The sequence below is a fragment of the Cephus cinctus genome, unplaced genomic scaffold (assembly GCF_000341935.2).
Source record: "Cephus cinctus unplaced genomic scaffold, Ccin1 Ccin1_scaffold0597, whole genome shotgun sequence".
Taxonomy (NCBI): Eukaryota; Metazoa; Arthropoda; class Insecta; order Hymenoptera; family Cephidae; genus Cephus; species Cephus cinctus.
Window position 1 is genome coordinate 914,554 of NW_014333243.1, and position 14,739 is coordinate 929,292.

At 40.1% G+C, this 14,739-nt stretch overlaps 1 protein-coding gene across 3 annotated transcripts in view; it reads left to right on the forward strand.

Moving 5' to 3' along the window:
* LOC107269087 (carbonic anhydrase 2) overlaps window positions 1-14,739 on the forward strand; it is an 18,650-nt gene that overhangs the window by 2,615 nt on the left and 1,296 nt on the right. Inside the window, exons 2-8 of one of the 3 annotated variants that reach the window (XM_015742554.2) lie at window positions 7,040-7,240; window positions 8,175-8,296; window positions 10,097-10,192; window positions 11,700-11,814; window positions 12,527-12,622; window positions 13,941-14,119; window positions 14,567-14,739. In XM_015742554.2, coding sequence (XP_015598040.1) covers window positions 7,040-7,240; window positions 8,175-8,296; window positions 10,097-10,192; window positions 11,700-11,814; window positions 12,527-12,622; window positions 13,941-14,119; window positions 14,567-14,635 — 878 coding nt within the window. In that variant the 3' untranslated portion in view covers window positions 14,636-14,739. The remainder of the gene's footprint in view (window positions 1-7,039; window positions 7,241-8,174; window positions 8,297-10,096; window positions 10,193-11,699; window positions 11,815-12,526; window positions 12,623-13,940; window positions 14,120-14,566) is intronic. The other 2 variants (XM_025086328.1, XM_015742555.2) reach the window with 2 other exon arrangements.

Consider the following 14,739-nt stretch of genomic DNA (forward strand, 5'->3'; position numbering starts at 1 on the left):
TTTTTTTTTTTTTTTTTTTTTTTTTTTAAATAAAGTATAAATCTGTACAAATTCGATCGAAGTTTTTTTTAATGACTTCGCGATGAGATTAATATTTAAAAAAAAACATGAAACGCGTGAAGATCAGCTTTTTTTTTGAAAATAACAAGGAAAAACAAGACGCTGTTGGGGAATTTACTGCTATTAATAAAATTCGAGGAAATCTACCATATTATCCATAGGAGATGTGGTTTCAAATATAAAAATAGTATAACTTTGTGAACTCTCATTACGTTCAACCTACGTGTATCTAGATTTCACCACGTGACATAGGTCAATTGACACTTCATTGTAAATATAAGAAAATTTTTATAGTTTACTCAAATTAATATTTGTACTGCTTCATTTAAAGTTTTTAATATCTACAATGTCCTTACACGATTGGAAATAATTCGCTTTTAGCATGTGTACTTTTGCAATCGTCGCCATCTTGCTTGCGTATGTTACTAATGGCTGCCAGGATAGCTCCATTGAAAGAGAAGAAGTCGAAGAGAAGTTTTTTTTTATTTCGAATACTTACGAGGCCAATGTTCATACTAGTAGCTATAACCAGTTCATTCCGGTTAATATACGTTCGTCATGCATGCACGCTCGTCACACTGACAACAAGCAGCCTCCTTACTGGTACATTGCCAAATATAGAAGACCCAGGTGTCCAGTGATTTACATATTTTTGCACACGAATGACAAATACGTTTTAGCGTCTTTAGGAACGTCTTCGTGTGACGTGATCGAGAACGAAAGAATTTCTCCTTTCTACCTGCTCCGAGAGGAAAAGAAAAATTCATACCATTATTTCCACGGTGTCTGGCCGAAAGATACGGATGAATTATTCTTTTTTTTTTTTTTGAATTTTTAAATCGTCTCTTGCACCATTCCGAGCTCAGTCAGCTTTCTATTTCGGAAAATAATGTTAGCTTTTGAACTCGCCCATACGTCCGCTATTTATTAAAAAACAACAAGGCTTACAGAACGACCATGGGATCGCTAGTCTAATGACAGAACCCAGGAGACTCGTAAACTCATTTAATTTGTACTTAATTGGAAGTGACTGTAATGTGGATGTTTAGTTTTGTTTACGAGGCGACGAAATGACAATCCTTTATACTTTCACCGTCTTCCACGTTTCGCTCCAACAAGTGGTTCTCAAACGGAAATCACGCCCATCGTATTCTTCGAAAAGATCTCACCATTCACGATTACCTAACGACTATTTCGTGAGTTTTAACGATAATTCCTTAATTAGCAATTAATATCACTGGACGTGACTCTGCAGTTTGTCTCTTGCAAGACTTATACGCATGTCCGTGGGTTTGCGAGGGTGCGCAGTATCAGGAAGATCCGTAAAACTTTGACGTATTGCAAAATCGGGGTCAACGTCCTGTAGCGAGCAGCTCACGGCTACTAATGTTTTTTTCCGTGGATCCCGCCCTGGAACTTTTGCATCGAGGCCCAAGACCCCGGAGGCCATGGCTCCTAGCCTAACTGAGTATAGATCAGCCGTTTGGACTTGAACGAGAGGCTAGAACGTGTTTCGTAACGTTGGATAGAAACAATTATTGATTTTAAATGAATAATGAAACAGGGCTCGTATAATCTGGAAACCTTACATGTTTGCATGACCGGAACCAAAACTCTTCCGTGTGTCAGGTAAAGTCTAGAAAGTGGAAGCATCGAGTTAGATTGGCTAAATGTGAAGTATTCTAAACTTTGTATGGCAACAGCTACCAAAGTGGAAATTACATTGTGAAAATCTAGCTAGGCCTCTATTGAGACCAGTGGGGACCTAGATGCGCCCTGATCTTACAGAACACAAATTTTTAACTAGAGCTTGGAGAACCATTTTCAGTTGCACCACAAAAAAGATTTTACGTAGCTATCGATTAGCCAAGCCTTCGAAAACCATATAAGCCAGGCGTGTATCTGTTAGGTGTGGTCGTGGCTTAAATTAGTTACAGGATGTCACGTGTCTCTTATAGACACATGACGACCACCGGATGTGCAGACGCGTACATAAGGTGCATCTACCTAGTTTACACAATTCCATATTTGATTTAATGTATTGTTTATATAATTTTTGAACGGCATCTGGAATCTTGGGAATCTACGTGACGCGAAACACGGCTGCGACTTATTTTCCGTAAAGTCACGTACCTTTACGTAGATACTATTATTATATCCTTTTCTTTTCATTTTGACAAAACATACATTTTTAGAATTATCAAGTCGTATTAGGTTTTGTCATTAATGCTCGCCGTGCGGATTTGTTTTGTTTCCACGGTAATAATAACCGTATACGATTCTCACGTTACCCAGGAATTCTTGTGTGACTAATAAGTGTGGAAAAATTATTGCCTTGATGGTAAACAAGGCTCCTGACAATGGCCCTTGGCCGAGCTTGATTGGAAGGACCAAATTGCTGGTTGAATTACGTGATACGATTTTACAGAAATCAGTACCTTGTTTATAGTAAATGAGGTTAGAATGTAAGATCAGGATACCAATTGCGGTATAACAATTAATGCACGGTCTCGACAAAAAAAAAAGGTGATACAGTCTGTACTGTAAATTCATAAAATTGGTATTCAACTGTGAAAGCCTAGAAAAATTGTATAGAGTAGCGCACGCGTGTACGGTAAGTTCCGTTAAACGCTTTCTTATATCTATATAGGTTATGTTCCGGAAAATGATTGGTTGCGTCAAATTGAATGGCGTTATTGACATTGAACTTATTGCCAGTGGCATATTCTCTCTTGGCATAGAGATCGTGCTTGTCACGCTTTTATATATCATGTATATACGACTTTGGCCTAAGTGAATATCATTGAAAATCTGTAGAAGTAAATTTGACATGGGTATTGTTTGCAGTACGTTCGCGACTCTATATATTGAAATTATGTATTGTACAAGTACCCTTGCTCGCGCTGTATTGTGTGTAAAAATTAGATAAATCTTTCTGCTGTGACTCACAATCAGTTACTGTCTGATCCCATAATCCATGTATAATATATCATAGGATAATTTTCAGACACGAGATAGACAAGCAAATGACATTATTAATTTATTGTTTGCTTTCGAGTGACTTTGTTGGGTGTTATTCGGCTTTGTATTTATCACATGTTTTTGGATTGGCTGGTACACCTATGTGAACCTGGCACCCGACTTAAAAATATTATAATTTTCAAAACGCGATTCGATTGTACCCCGTTTGTACCTGTTTTTACCACTTTAATTTTCGTTAGTACCTCAAAGAATGCGAAATTACAGGAGGGTCAAAAAACCGTTAGCACCCAACTTGGAGTAATTTAAATTCTGTTTGCAGGGATGAATTTAAATTACTCCAAGTTGGGTGCTAGCGGTTTTTTGACCCTCCTGTAATTTCGAATTCTTTGAGGTACTAACGAAAATTAAAGTGGTACAAACGGGGTACAATCGAATCGCGTTTTGAAAATTATAAGATTTTTAAGTCGGGTGCCAGGTTCACGTAGGTGGCTGGTACCGTATTTCACTATCACAGACTTCTGACTTCTTCAGATTCTGGTATATCAATGTCAATGAACGTGCATTTATTTGATCTTAACGAACTCGATCATAAATTTCGTATTAATTTCTATCATTATACTGAGGACGTCGTTAAATTTGACGGGATCTAAGAGACTACTCTTGCGACTTGATAAAAGATGGACATGTACAAAGTCTGATTAGTCCGCTTTGACAGAAAGAAAGTGCCAATTTATTACAGTCATCATTCAGGGACTAGTATTAATTGCTTCGAAATTGACGGGTGACTATGATAAAGTGACATTTAATTCGCGCGGATAACAAATCTAAGGAAATCGTTTGTATAATATCGTAATATGAAATTGATAAGCACGATAAACACACGATAAATTTAAAATATCCATGTCATATACTTTTAAGATACTTGACAAGAATTTGCTTTAATCCGTCATGATCGATGTCCAAAGTCATCTAATTGTAATTCATCATACTCGCGAATTAACGAGGTATATTGCAACCATGTGCCAAATACATATCCATAAATCTGATAATCGAAAAAGTAACATACATCGACTTGATAATTTTTAAATTCTCACAAATAAGAAAAATGACAAAATATTGCAGTAGGATTATTTCAAGACTTCGTTAACGCACACCCGTATAATCGATTAAACCATAAAAACGCTTTATGCGCTCTAGGCTAAGAACGCCAAGGGTGTGTTATAGCTTTGCTAGAAGTTGTGCGAGACGAAAGTGAGAGGCATCGCATGAAACACGATAGTCATTCCTATCGTAAGGACCTCTCTTTTTTTTCCTATTATATGACGACTAAGACAAATAATCACTTCGACAACCATTAACGCACCAAATACGTACAAATTTACTCCAAATGAAAAGTCGAGCAGCACCGTTGCAAACGCTCGTGCCAAACGTGAGATTACGTGCATCGGATATCCGTTGCAGGAATGTAGCTTATGAATGGTCGATCGAGCCGATAGAGTTTCTCGAGCCTGTAAGTAGCTTCCGCTGTGCATCTTCGTATGATAATCAAGTCTTCTCGTTAACAATAATAAACTCTTATTGCGTCACTGATATTTTAATTGCATATTTAATCCTTATCAAACTATCGAAGGATTCCATAGCAGTAAGCAAGGATTGTGATCGTCTCGATATATTTTTTCTTGCAAACCAATTAATCAATCATCCTCCTATGCATTTGAATAGTCCGGCTGTCTCAGACGGACGTTTGCAGAAGACACATTCGCGGATGGATCTTCGCAGATGCGACCTCGATAGAAAGGAAGAGACACGTGACAAATGTTTGATCAAGAGCATGCTAGGTATATAACGTTTGGTAGTCGTCTTGGATATTGTGTACCCAGGAATCAGATGCACAACTACGTGGCGTCTTAATTAATCGAAAGATCTCGCGCGAACGAGCGCACCAGAATGATAAGGCCACGAAACGTAAGGATGCACTTCGCTCAAGTGACGCGCATTGCAGTCGCTGACTATTTACGAGGAATAAAAATTAATCGCATTACATTAGCGTACGTCAGTTTTGCCACGTGTCTCTCTTGCTTCGCTATCAACGGGTCTTCGGAATTAATAATCACATCGTGCCTCGATAGGGAATCCGTGATGCATGCATACGATATAGGTTTTGGTAGATCGAGGCACGCACGGTTACGTAATTATATTTAGACTGAAAATTCCATTATCTCTTGACAATTAAGTTATCGCGCGGAATTTTTATACTTGGTCGACTGCACCGACCTCCGGGCATTTTTCGCAAGTACGTTTTACCGAGGTTACGAGTATTTTCGACCTCGATACAGAACAAATGGCTTCACCTGATTTATGCTTGTACTTTGAGCATCCGTTGAGCTTCCCACCAAACGGGACGCTGTCTCGGACCTTCGTAATCGCAAAGTTTCCAGACTAGTATAACGAGGTCTTTATATACGAAGGGAGGTCATAATTCTCATTTCTCTTGGCCGGTCGGTAAGGTCGAGCGTCCCGGAATTGACGGGTTAAGCGATATCGGATATATACTTCCGACGAAAAAGTTATCTTTTATGCATAAATTTATAAAGCGTTCGAGGTGAATATAAAACCTTGCCAATTTTCGTGCGAACAATGTAATTTTTCAAGTTTAATGTTAACGGTGCTATCCGGAATGGAATGATAAACACGTGTAGCGGACCCAAGGTCAATAATTTGTCGAAGGCACACGCCCAGCCTTGCGAAAGTTGACTCACGATCAGCTGATCGCAATAACCCATAAATCAAGCGCAAAGAGTTAATCAACCGAATACATTTCCGTTTTGAAAAATGTCTCTGTTATTACTCTGATAAGTTAACTACGAGCTTTTAAGCGACGCAGGAAGGGGACTGGAAATCGTCGTACCGATTCGATTAAATTAAATGCATGAATAATTTATCTCGCGCTAGTCCTACGCGCTCCTCAATGTCCTTCGACAATGTTACGCGTTATCCTACTTTTCAGTTTCCTTATTAGCCGCACGGAAGGTGCCCGCTGCATAGACACTTCCGGTATCCAAGGATGACGAGGGCAAAGGTCAATCGTAACTGTATTTTTAAGAAATCAAAAACGTGTACTATATTTTTTTCGCTCTCGAATCTACCGAAAGTCGCTTTACTTAGCAAAATAAAAAAAAAATATAATTTTGAAAATAGCATGTTCATTCACGTGAGTTTAATGTTACGCGCAAGTGGATATGCCTGATAAGTCAACGACGACATATATGCTGACACGGTATCTCGTACGGTTTGTTAAAAAGTATTGTTTATTTAACATGCAAAATTTTTTCGCAATTTATACGAACCACGTGCTCGTGGTTTCTCATGACACATCTTCTAGTTCAAAGCGAACTGCAAACAATGCCGGGGACATAAATTCTGATAAAATTGTTACAGTCAGAAGCACGTGACATCTCTCTCAGATAATAGTCTGTTCTCTATCCAGATAGAACCTCCCTCTAACCCTGCCGCTTATGGCGCGACTATTACAATTAACTGAATATTTAAAAAAAAGTTCGTTTCTCACCGTAGGATTCTAGTGACGAATAATATAATGCTGGGCTACATATGCTTCGCGAGTTCACATATTTTATTCACTGAACGTCGCTAATATTGTCAAGGTCGTCTCAGCGTACGAATTCGCGTATACGTCTCACTCGTTATACGCGTGAATCTTATGTATCGTTCAGTGTTAACCAATAATAGACGACTTGAACACTGGGAGCGTGTAATGAGTTCGTTAGCATGACTCACGATGCGGATATACGTCTTAGAAATTATGTTATGAAACTTCGCGATAACTCGGCATTCCAAACTAATTTCCAGTGCTCGTATGAGCAACCGTAATCGCAGGTTCCATTACCCGTAATGGTCAAGTAGTCCGATAAGGATGAAATTGGAAGGTTATTTATACCGACGATTGATTTAATGCTTTTTTTTTATTTTGTGATTACAGGACCCAGCACATGGGTGGAGAAATTCCCAATGGCGGCGGGTTCCAGGCAGAGTCCGGTGAACATCGAAACCGACCGTGCAGAATCCGACCACGAGGCTCTAAGTAGCAAACCCTTGCGTTGGAAGTATGCCGCGACTGCTTCACGAAAACTCGTGAATCCTGGTTATTGCTGGCGCATAGATACCGACGGTGAAGGCACCTGTAAGTATAGGGCAAAAGTTCGTTGACTTTTCAATTGCGCGGATAGATCAGTGTTCCATAAAATTTGCGATACCGCCTCCTTGTGGACGCCGAAACGACTCAGGAGGGCTCTGAGGAATTTTTTTTTTGAAAAAACGTGGCGGTAATTAAATTTGGGAAACTACGCGATAGACAGAGGGGGTAATAGGTACGATGCCATGTGTGGAATTGTAAATTATGTTAATTACGCATACGGTAATTGGTGGTACGAAGCGTTAGGATATTTCGAAATTTTCTAGCTGGATATGTAAAATCATTTTAAAAATCCTTTTCATCGGTCGTATTGACGTTTCGCGTTAAGTGTTTGCCGGAAGTCATTGTTTGTCAGCGACATTCGGAACACTTGATACGAGGTCAACTAGAAGTAAGATTTATATAGCCAGCGTGACATTAACCTGCCTGACTTTCTTGACATAATTGTCATATGTTAAAATTTTATAAGCGCTCGTGATCTTCCGACCTCCAGATGTAAAGACGCACAAGAATTTTATAGGATTTGTAGATGTTTATATCCATGGCTGTCGCATGTAATGCATTAGAGGTTGTGTATATAGTCCGTACTCGTTATAGCCCCCGTAGTCTATAATGGCTAATCGAGTGTATCCTGTACTAGAGAGTACTCTGCAACGTGGCATTACGTACACCGTATCGTTAGTATGCATCCGAAGCTGCAATTCTCGAAAGCATTGACTTTCGTCTGTTGTCGAAATATGCGTAGACTATTGTTTAATTCTCAGGTTCGCGTAGGAATAATTGCACAAGGTGGCGCACAATGAAAAGAATTACATAAGTCGTAATTTACGTAATGGTTTATCATCCGTAAAATCAATTATTTAGAATGGTCACGAACACAAGGTTGGAATGTACTAAATAGTTACGTAATCTTTGTTTACAGTCCTTACTGGAGGTCCTCTCATGGACGATGTCTACAAGCTGGAACAATATCATTGTCACTGGGGATGCAGTGACTCCAGAGGTTCCGAGCACACAGTGGACGGTGAAGCATTCGCAGGCGAGGTTAGTAGTCGATGTCAGATATTTTATGGCAATTTTTTTTCGCGAATAAACAACATTTTTAAGTATTTTCCCTCAGGCACGATAGTCACGATGCTCGCAATCATTGTTTTTGACTAATCGAGAAGTCATACATGCGTCGTGTCTCGTGACTGGTTATAAGTATTTTTTTTAATTTCGTGCGTGGGTTTAATGAGTTGAGTAAATATTTTGATTATACGTATATTAGATAGGTTAAGCGTATCTAATTTATTTAACGAACAGTCAGTCGATCGTTTCGTTTTCTCAGCTGGCCTAATCATTAATCGCAATCATATTCGTAATAAATTATTTGACAATTAAGTTAGCCTGGAATTAGCACATATTCAGCATCAGACTATTGCAATCCAACATGTCTGCGTACCTCCAGCATTAAACCCTATTGTAATGGTCTAGTCGCGAAACCAGATGCGTTCGTGTTCTCTTGTATAGGACTTTTAAACTGCGTTGTCTTTGCTGACGATTAATGGCTCGTTTCGCACAGCTGCGAGCAACGTGGTAGTACAGTCACGTGGAGCATGAATAATGTGACGATTGTTTAAGCGATGATCTCTCCTCTTGTTCCAAAGCTTAGGACATAACCAGTCGGAGGATAGAAGAGCTCGAGTCTTACGTTGGCTTTGCAACTTGACGAAATTCCTTGGGCTCTACGTGACATTCAAACGATTTGCAGACGCCCACAGTTTTCCTTTCTGTATTTGACGTTCGCTTATGCTCGACGTTATTAAATATACACGGTGTTACTTTGCGGCTTTTCCATTTGTAAACTCTTCCTGTTAGCACTATCGCGGGTAGCCTCAAGGCTGCGTCGCACGAGTTAGCTTGAAATTTCGCGATTGTTCGATGACCATATTGGAACGAACATTCTCATTGCTAAGGTAAACAATAAGAATGTTACAGACTCGGAACATTATTAGCTGGATGCTTGACGATTAGTAGGAGGGGGTTAGGGGGGAAGTGTAAATCGTATTAAAGAAATATCCGGTTTTTACCAGTTTCGGCATGACGTACCTACAGCTTGTAAGGATTGATACTAAAAAATTATCAAGTTTACTTATTATTCGTTTTTTAAGAATTTTTATCGCGTAAGAGGTGTCAATCTACAGACGACGAATACTTCGCATTCCGTCACGATTGGCAAATAGATAAAGACAAGAGATTTGATATCCGCTCAAGTTCAGTTCGAACTGGATATTAATTAGGAGCGGTTTAAGCAATTAAGAGGCCTATTAACGAGTCAATTGGCAATCGCCAAGGGCTTTTTCCCTCGTACGTCATCACTGGTATGCATCGAACAGTATTTTTATGATTTCATCGAGTTTTCCTGTATCGTTTCATATAAATTCTTCATTAATCGTCATTGTCCGCCATTCTGCAGAATTAATCAAGATCACGAAGCTCGAATAATTTCACAAGTTATTTATGAGTTTCTTGGTATCCCGAGATGCCACCGATCGAATGTACTGCGCTCTCTTCCTGGTCGTATAAGGCGTACACGGTGATATGGGAATTAATGAAATCTTAGACTTTCGGTCAGGAACGTATTATCGAACGAATAGAAATCAGTGCGAAACGCTGTAATGTCGATCAATAGGACGTCGATAACGGTTTAGTTGTTTTGCGCGAGAACAAAAAGTTTTCTCATGGCTTACGACGTAGGTCCTTAAGAGCTCAATTGAGTAGCAAATGGAATAACGTTGATAATTGTGCCCATGCGAAAGAGCTGACGGTTGTTAAATGTTCTCGTCGATTTTCTGATTTCAGCTGCATCTGGTACACTGGAACACCAGCAAGTACAAGACTTTCGCCGAAGCTGCAAAGGCGTCCGATGGATTGGCTGTACTGGGAGTATTCCTAAAAGTTAGTGAAATCCCATACGTAACTTCAGATTGGTCAGCTGTTACTAAACTGATCGGCTTGTATCGAGTGAACTTGAGACAATGTAAATACATATCAACGGAATGTCAGCAGTTTCTTATATGGATGCAATTCACTCAGTGGCTGCTCGTATATGCTTTTGCATAAGTGATAAGCCCTAAGCAGAATCCCCAGGAGTGAGTTCGATCAGCTGATTGACGATTGCGTAAGCCACGATGACGCAATACGTGAATAGGAATCGTCATTGAAAATTATCTGCATTACCCATGCGCATGGATCAATGTTCAATCTCGAAACGAGTACCTGCCGTTAAAGATTTCAAAATTAGACTCGTATCCGGAAACGGCAACGCAATTTTTGGGCGTTGGTTAAATTTTCCATCGATCAAAATACAAGAATCTCTTTTCGTGCCGGAAGTGTCTGCGACGCTGTTGAGAGAATTGACTCAATGGAATATCATTAATTATCCGTGATATAAAAAGTGACACTGCGCGACGGTAGATTATTACGTAATTTTCCTCACTGTGTGATATATTTTTTTTTGGGTTTCTCGTATTTCTCGCGCGATCGATTATCCCCGCTTTTCGCGACAAAACCGGCATCATCATCGTAACGACCAATTTCGCACACGTGGCTCCGTCGTTCTTGATACGTTTTTGTCACGTGGCTCCGCGTAACCGACTATTGTCCACTCGCAACGATCTTTGCATGATTCATCCACAACAATGGGCGCAGACCTTGATCACTCGCGAAACTCGAAAACAAGTCGAACCGTGAACCATAGGATCGAGGTATACCGAATCGATCGTCAATGCTCCGTTTCATAGGATCCCTGACATTTACTACCAGTGCTTTTCTCGTGCTCGTTTACGTCGATGATTCACGACCCGAGCGATTACTCGAATCGCAGGAGATCAATCGGACTTCAATTCCACGCTCGACAGTACAAAAACACAATTAACCCAGAACGCATTCGATCGATTAGCTTCGGTTGCCTCAGGGTCAAAATGCACCACGTTAGAAATGCACTAAAATCCTTCCCTAATCGAGTCTCAGTTCTGAAAACGGGAAACGCCTTAAAGTAACGCCGATGTTTCCTGTGTTATTAGACTCCAAGTATACCGTGATTAAGCCGAGTAGACGCAAACAGCTGTAACGGTATAAAACGTCACGTGCTTCATACCGGTACACGAGTACGTCTCTTCGAGTACAGCTAACTCAGACTGATATTACAGCTTGCACAGCGCTTATACATCTTGTTCGTGCAGAATAAACGAAAACAAGCGTGAAGCCTTATACTATAGGGAAACAAACATTTACTCAGATTTGATTCTGTAAACGAGGTGCCGTTTTGTGTCTGATTGCCTAACGAACTGTTCTTATTGATTTTTTATGATCTCGTTATTGGGTACCAATCATTGATTAGGATTTTGTGACTGATGTAAACTTTTTTTTTTTTTTCGACAAATTTCGAACTTTTTTTTTTCAGGTGGGCAAAACCCACGAGGAGATGGATAAGATCGCACGACTGTTGCCATACGTCTCTCATAAGGACGAGGTGGTTGATATCGTGGAGAACATCGATCCCAGCAAGCTTCTTCCCGGTGAGTCCGATATTTCATTATTTACCATACGTGTCTTATAGTCTCTTTCCTTGTACATTGACTGCGCTTTGACGATTAACAAAACATAGTAACTCTTCGGCGTTTTTATTTTAATGACGCTTGAGTTTGTGAGTAGTTACGATAATTTACAACACTAATCGCCAGCTTGTAAAATTTTAAGCGTGATACTTCCTGAATGTTGATATTAATGTTGTAACTAATAAAATCTACTGATATCTCAAGTACTTCAGTGCCGAGGATATCTTTGTGCATGTTCGACCAAAAGAACAAAGTCAAAATGTCAAAAGTCCTTGTTAAATCACGTGATATTTTCCATTTGATTTGCATCGATGCTTTTCTATATATTTTCTATATTTAATCTATAAAGATACCGATACTATCCGAACCCACGTATAGTCTTCCACGAATTAATGGTATCTTTGCGTATATGCTAAATTAAAATTTTTAATTATTTTTTTCTCCCTGTTAACTGATTAAAAATATTTTTCATTTGATTACGTTTTTTTTTTTTTTTTTTTTTTTTTTTTTTTTTTTTTTTTTTTTTTTTTTTCTTTTTCTTTCTATATATGCGTGGGTACGTATCGCTTGAACATAAGCTCTACTATTAATGTATACGCTACTAATTGAATAAGCAAAAGTACTAACCCATTTGTCGTGTGTGCGTGTTTTGCCATATTGTTTGAAACAACAGTACGCGGAGGACGTGCCGGGACGCAAAGATGCGTGAATCCATGCATGCGTTGGGCCGACCGAATCATGCATCCTGAACACAAGGGAGACTACCAAGGTTGGTATTACCACCTTGGGACCAAATTTTCTTAAGATCACTGATACGGGAATCCCACGATCCTAATGAAACTGTCATTTCTATACGGCAAATAACGTCGTCGCCTTCGCAGAATGGTGCTTTCAGGTATCAACGATATAATGGCGCTTCGTGCGATACTTACTATACCAGTAATCAGTAAAAGCTTGCTTTGCTAGGGATATATATATACATATATACACGCTACGTATATAGCTCGTCGCGCAGTAGAGCGTTTAAGCGAACTGCTAGCTGTCATTAAGAAATTACGTATACCCGATGAAAAATCTCAGATGCTTGTACAATAACAGCCACATTGTAATATAACATTTATTCGATTAGACAATAATAATAAAACACGATAATATCAAAGACACTGCTACGCGCTTCAAACCCACGAGCGACAATGCATAATCGAAGATTGGCGGATATAAACCGAGCGAGTACAATTTAGATAAATACGATTTAAAACAAATTATCGAATTTCATTAACGCACGCACACTATATCAAATATTATAATGACTGAAGTTTCGTGGTGACTATTCTTTTATAGACATGATCGTTCTAAGTCAGCGGTAACCAAGTAGATTCCAAGATGTAACACCTCGTGCCTTTCCGTGCGATATTTTTCTAATGAAGGCCAATCCGCTGAAAATAATTCTGTGTTGACCACGGGACAATGGCCCAAATACCTAAGAGAGTGATGGAAAAAGAAATCTAATAGAGTAACGTCCTAATAAGCGATTTCTATATTATTTGCCATAAATACCTGCTGCTTCCGTATTCAATGCCCACAGGCAAAAGGGGAAGAGCAAGACTTTTCCCTTCGCGAAGCTACTAAAATTTCTACCAAGTGGGAGGACACGAATGCGCTGGCATCTGGAATAAATTCGGCGCGTAAATACAATTGTCGCCCTACAACATCCTGCTGTACGCGTTACGAAGAGATTAAGACTATTTTCACAAAGGATTATTCGCTTCGCGATATTATCGAAAATTTGTCCGCGAGCGTCGTTGATGGCTTCTTTAATTTTAACTCCGAGGTCACGTGGGACCTCGAAAAATTATTGACTCAATCGTATTATACCCTGTCAACTGTGTAAACTGTCCATCGACTCGAGAGCCCGGTTCGTTGATTATCGAAGTTGTCACGAAGGCGTGTTAAACGAGCGTGTCAATATTGTCGATCGAATTCGCACGGTTCTCTTAATTCGTACGCAAACGAATTCATTCGAAAATTTTCTTTCAATCTATATACAAGCTTATCAGTTCGTTTTTTCCCCATTAATGATTCGACAGACGACAACGGCTACTGGACGTACTTGGGCTCGCTTACGACGCCGCCCTGCAACGAGAGCGTCACCTGGATCCTGTTCAAGAAGTACATCGAGGTGTCTCATCATCAGCTGAACATCTTTCGCAATCTCCGCAAGTTTCCGCGGGGCGCTGAATGTCCCTGCCACGAAAATCATGGCGCGGTAAGGCGAGATGTACTTTTTCTTTCTTTCTTTCAACCTTTGACCCGCGTCATCATCACTATGCAGAATTACGTCATATCGTTCGCTGCCACGCGCTTCGCAGATAATTCACGTGTTACCTTTACCTCATTTATATCCTCGTGATTTTGTTCGGCACTTTTTTTTTTTCTACCGGCGATCGTCAATTGGTTCGTTCCGGAATTCTTTACCAGCTTCATTACGTCTCGTATGCATGTCTGCAAATCGGGACACAAGAATATGCCCGCAGTGCCGGCAGTACGCTTTGTAACGTTGCCTAGTATTCGTAAAATACGCATTAAATTTACTTCGACCCGGAGGCAACGCTCCGGGTGTACCCACCTGCGCACGTGTCTCGTGACTCTGCGAACTAGCACGGTTTTTTCCTAGTACCTTGTACTATTTTTTTTTCTTACTGTCTCGTTACAGGTGATCAACAACTTTCGACCGCCGCTACCGCTGGGAAATCGCGTGCTGCGCGAATGCGGAAGCTTCTAAGTTCCTCGCGGTACTTTGAGCGACACCCGACGAAGATGATGAGGAGAAGAGGTTCGATGACAGCCATTGCGTTTTTGCCGGCCATTCCGGGGGGAGGGGGGGAG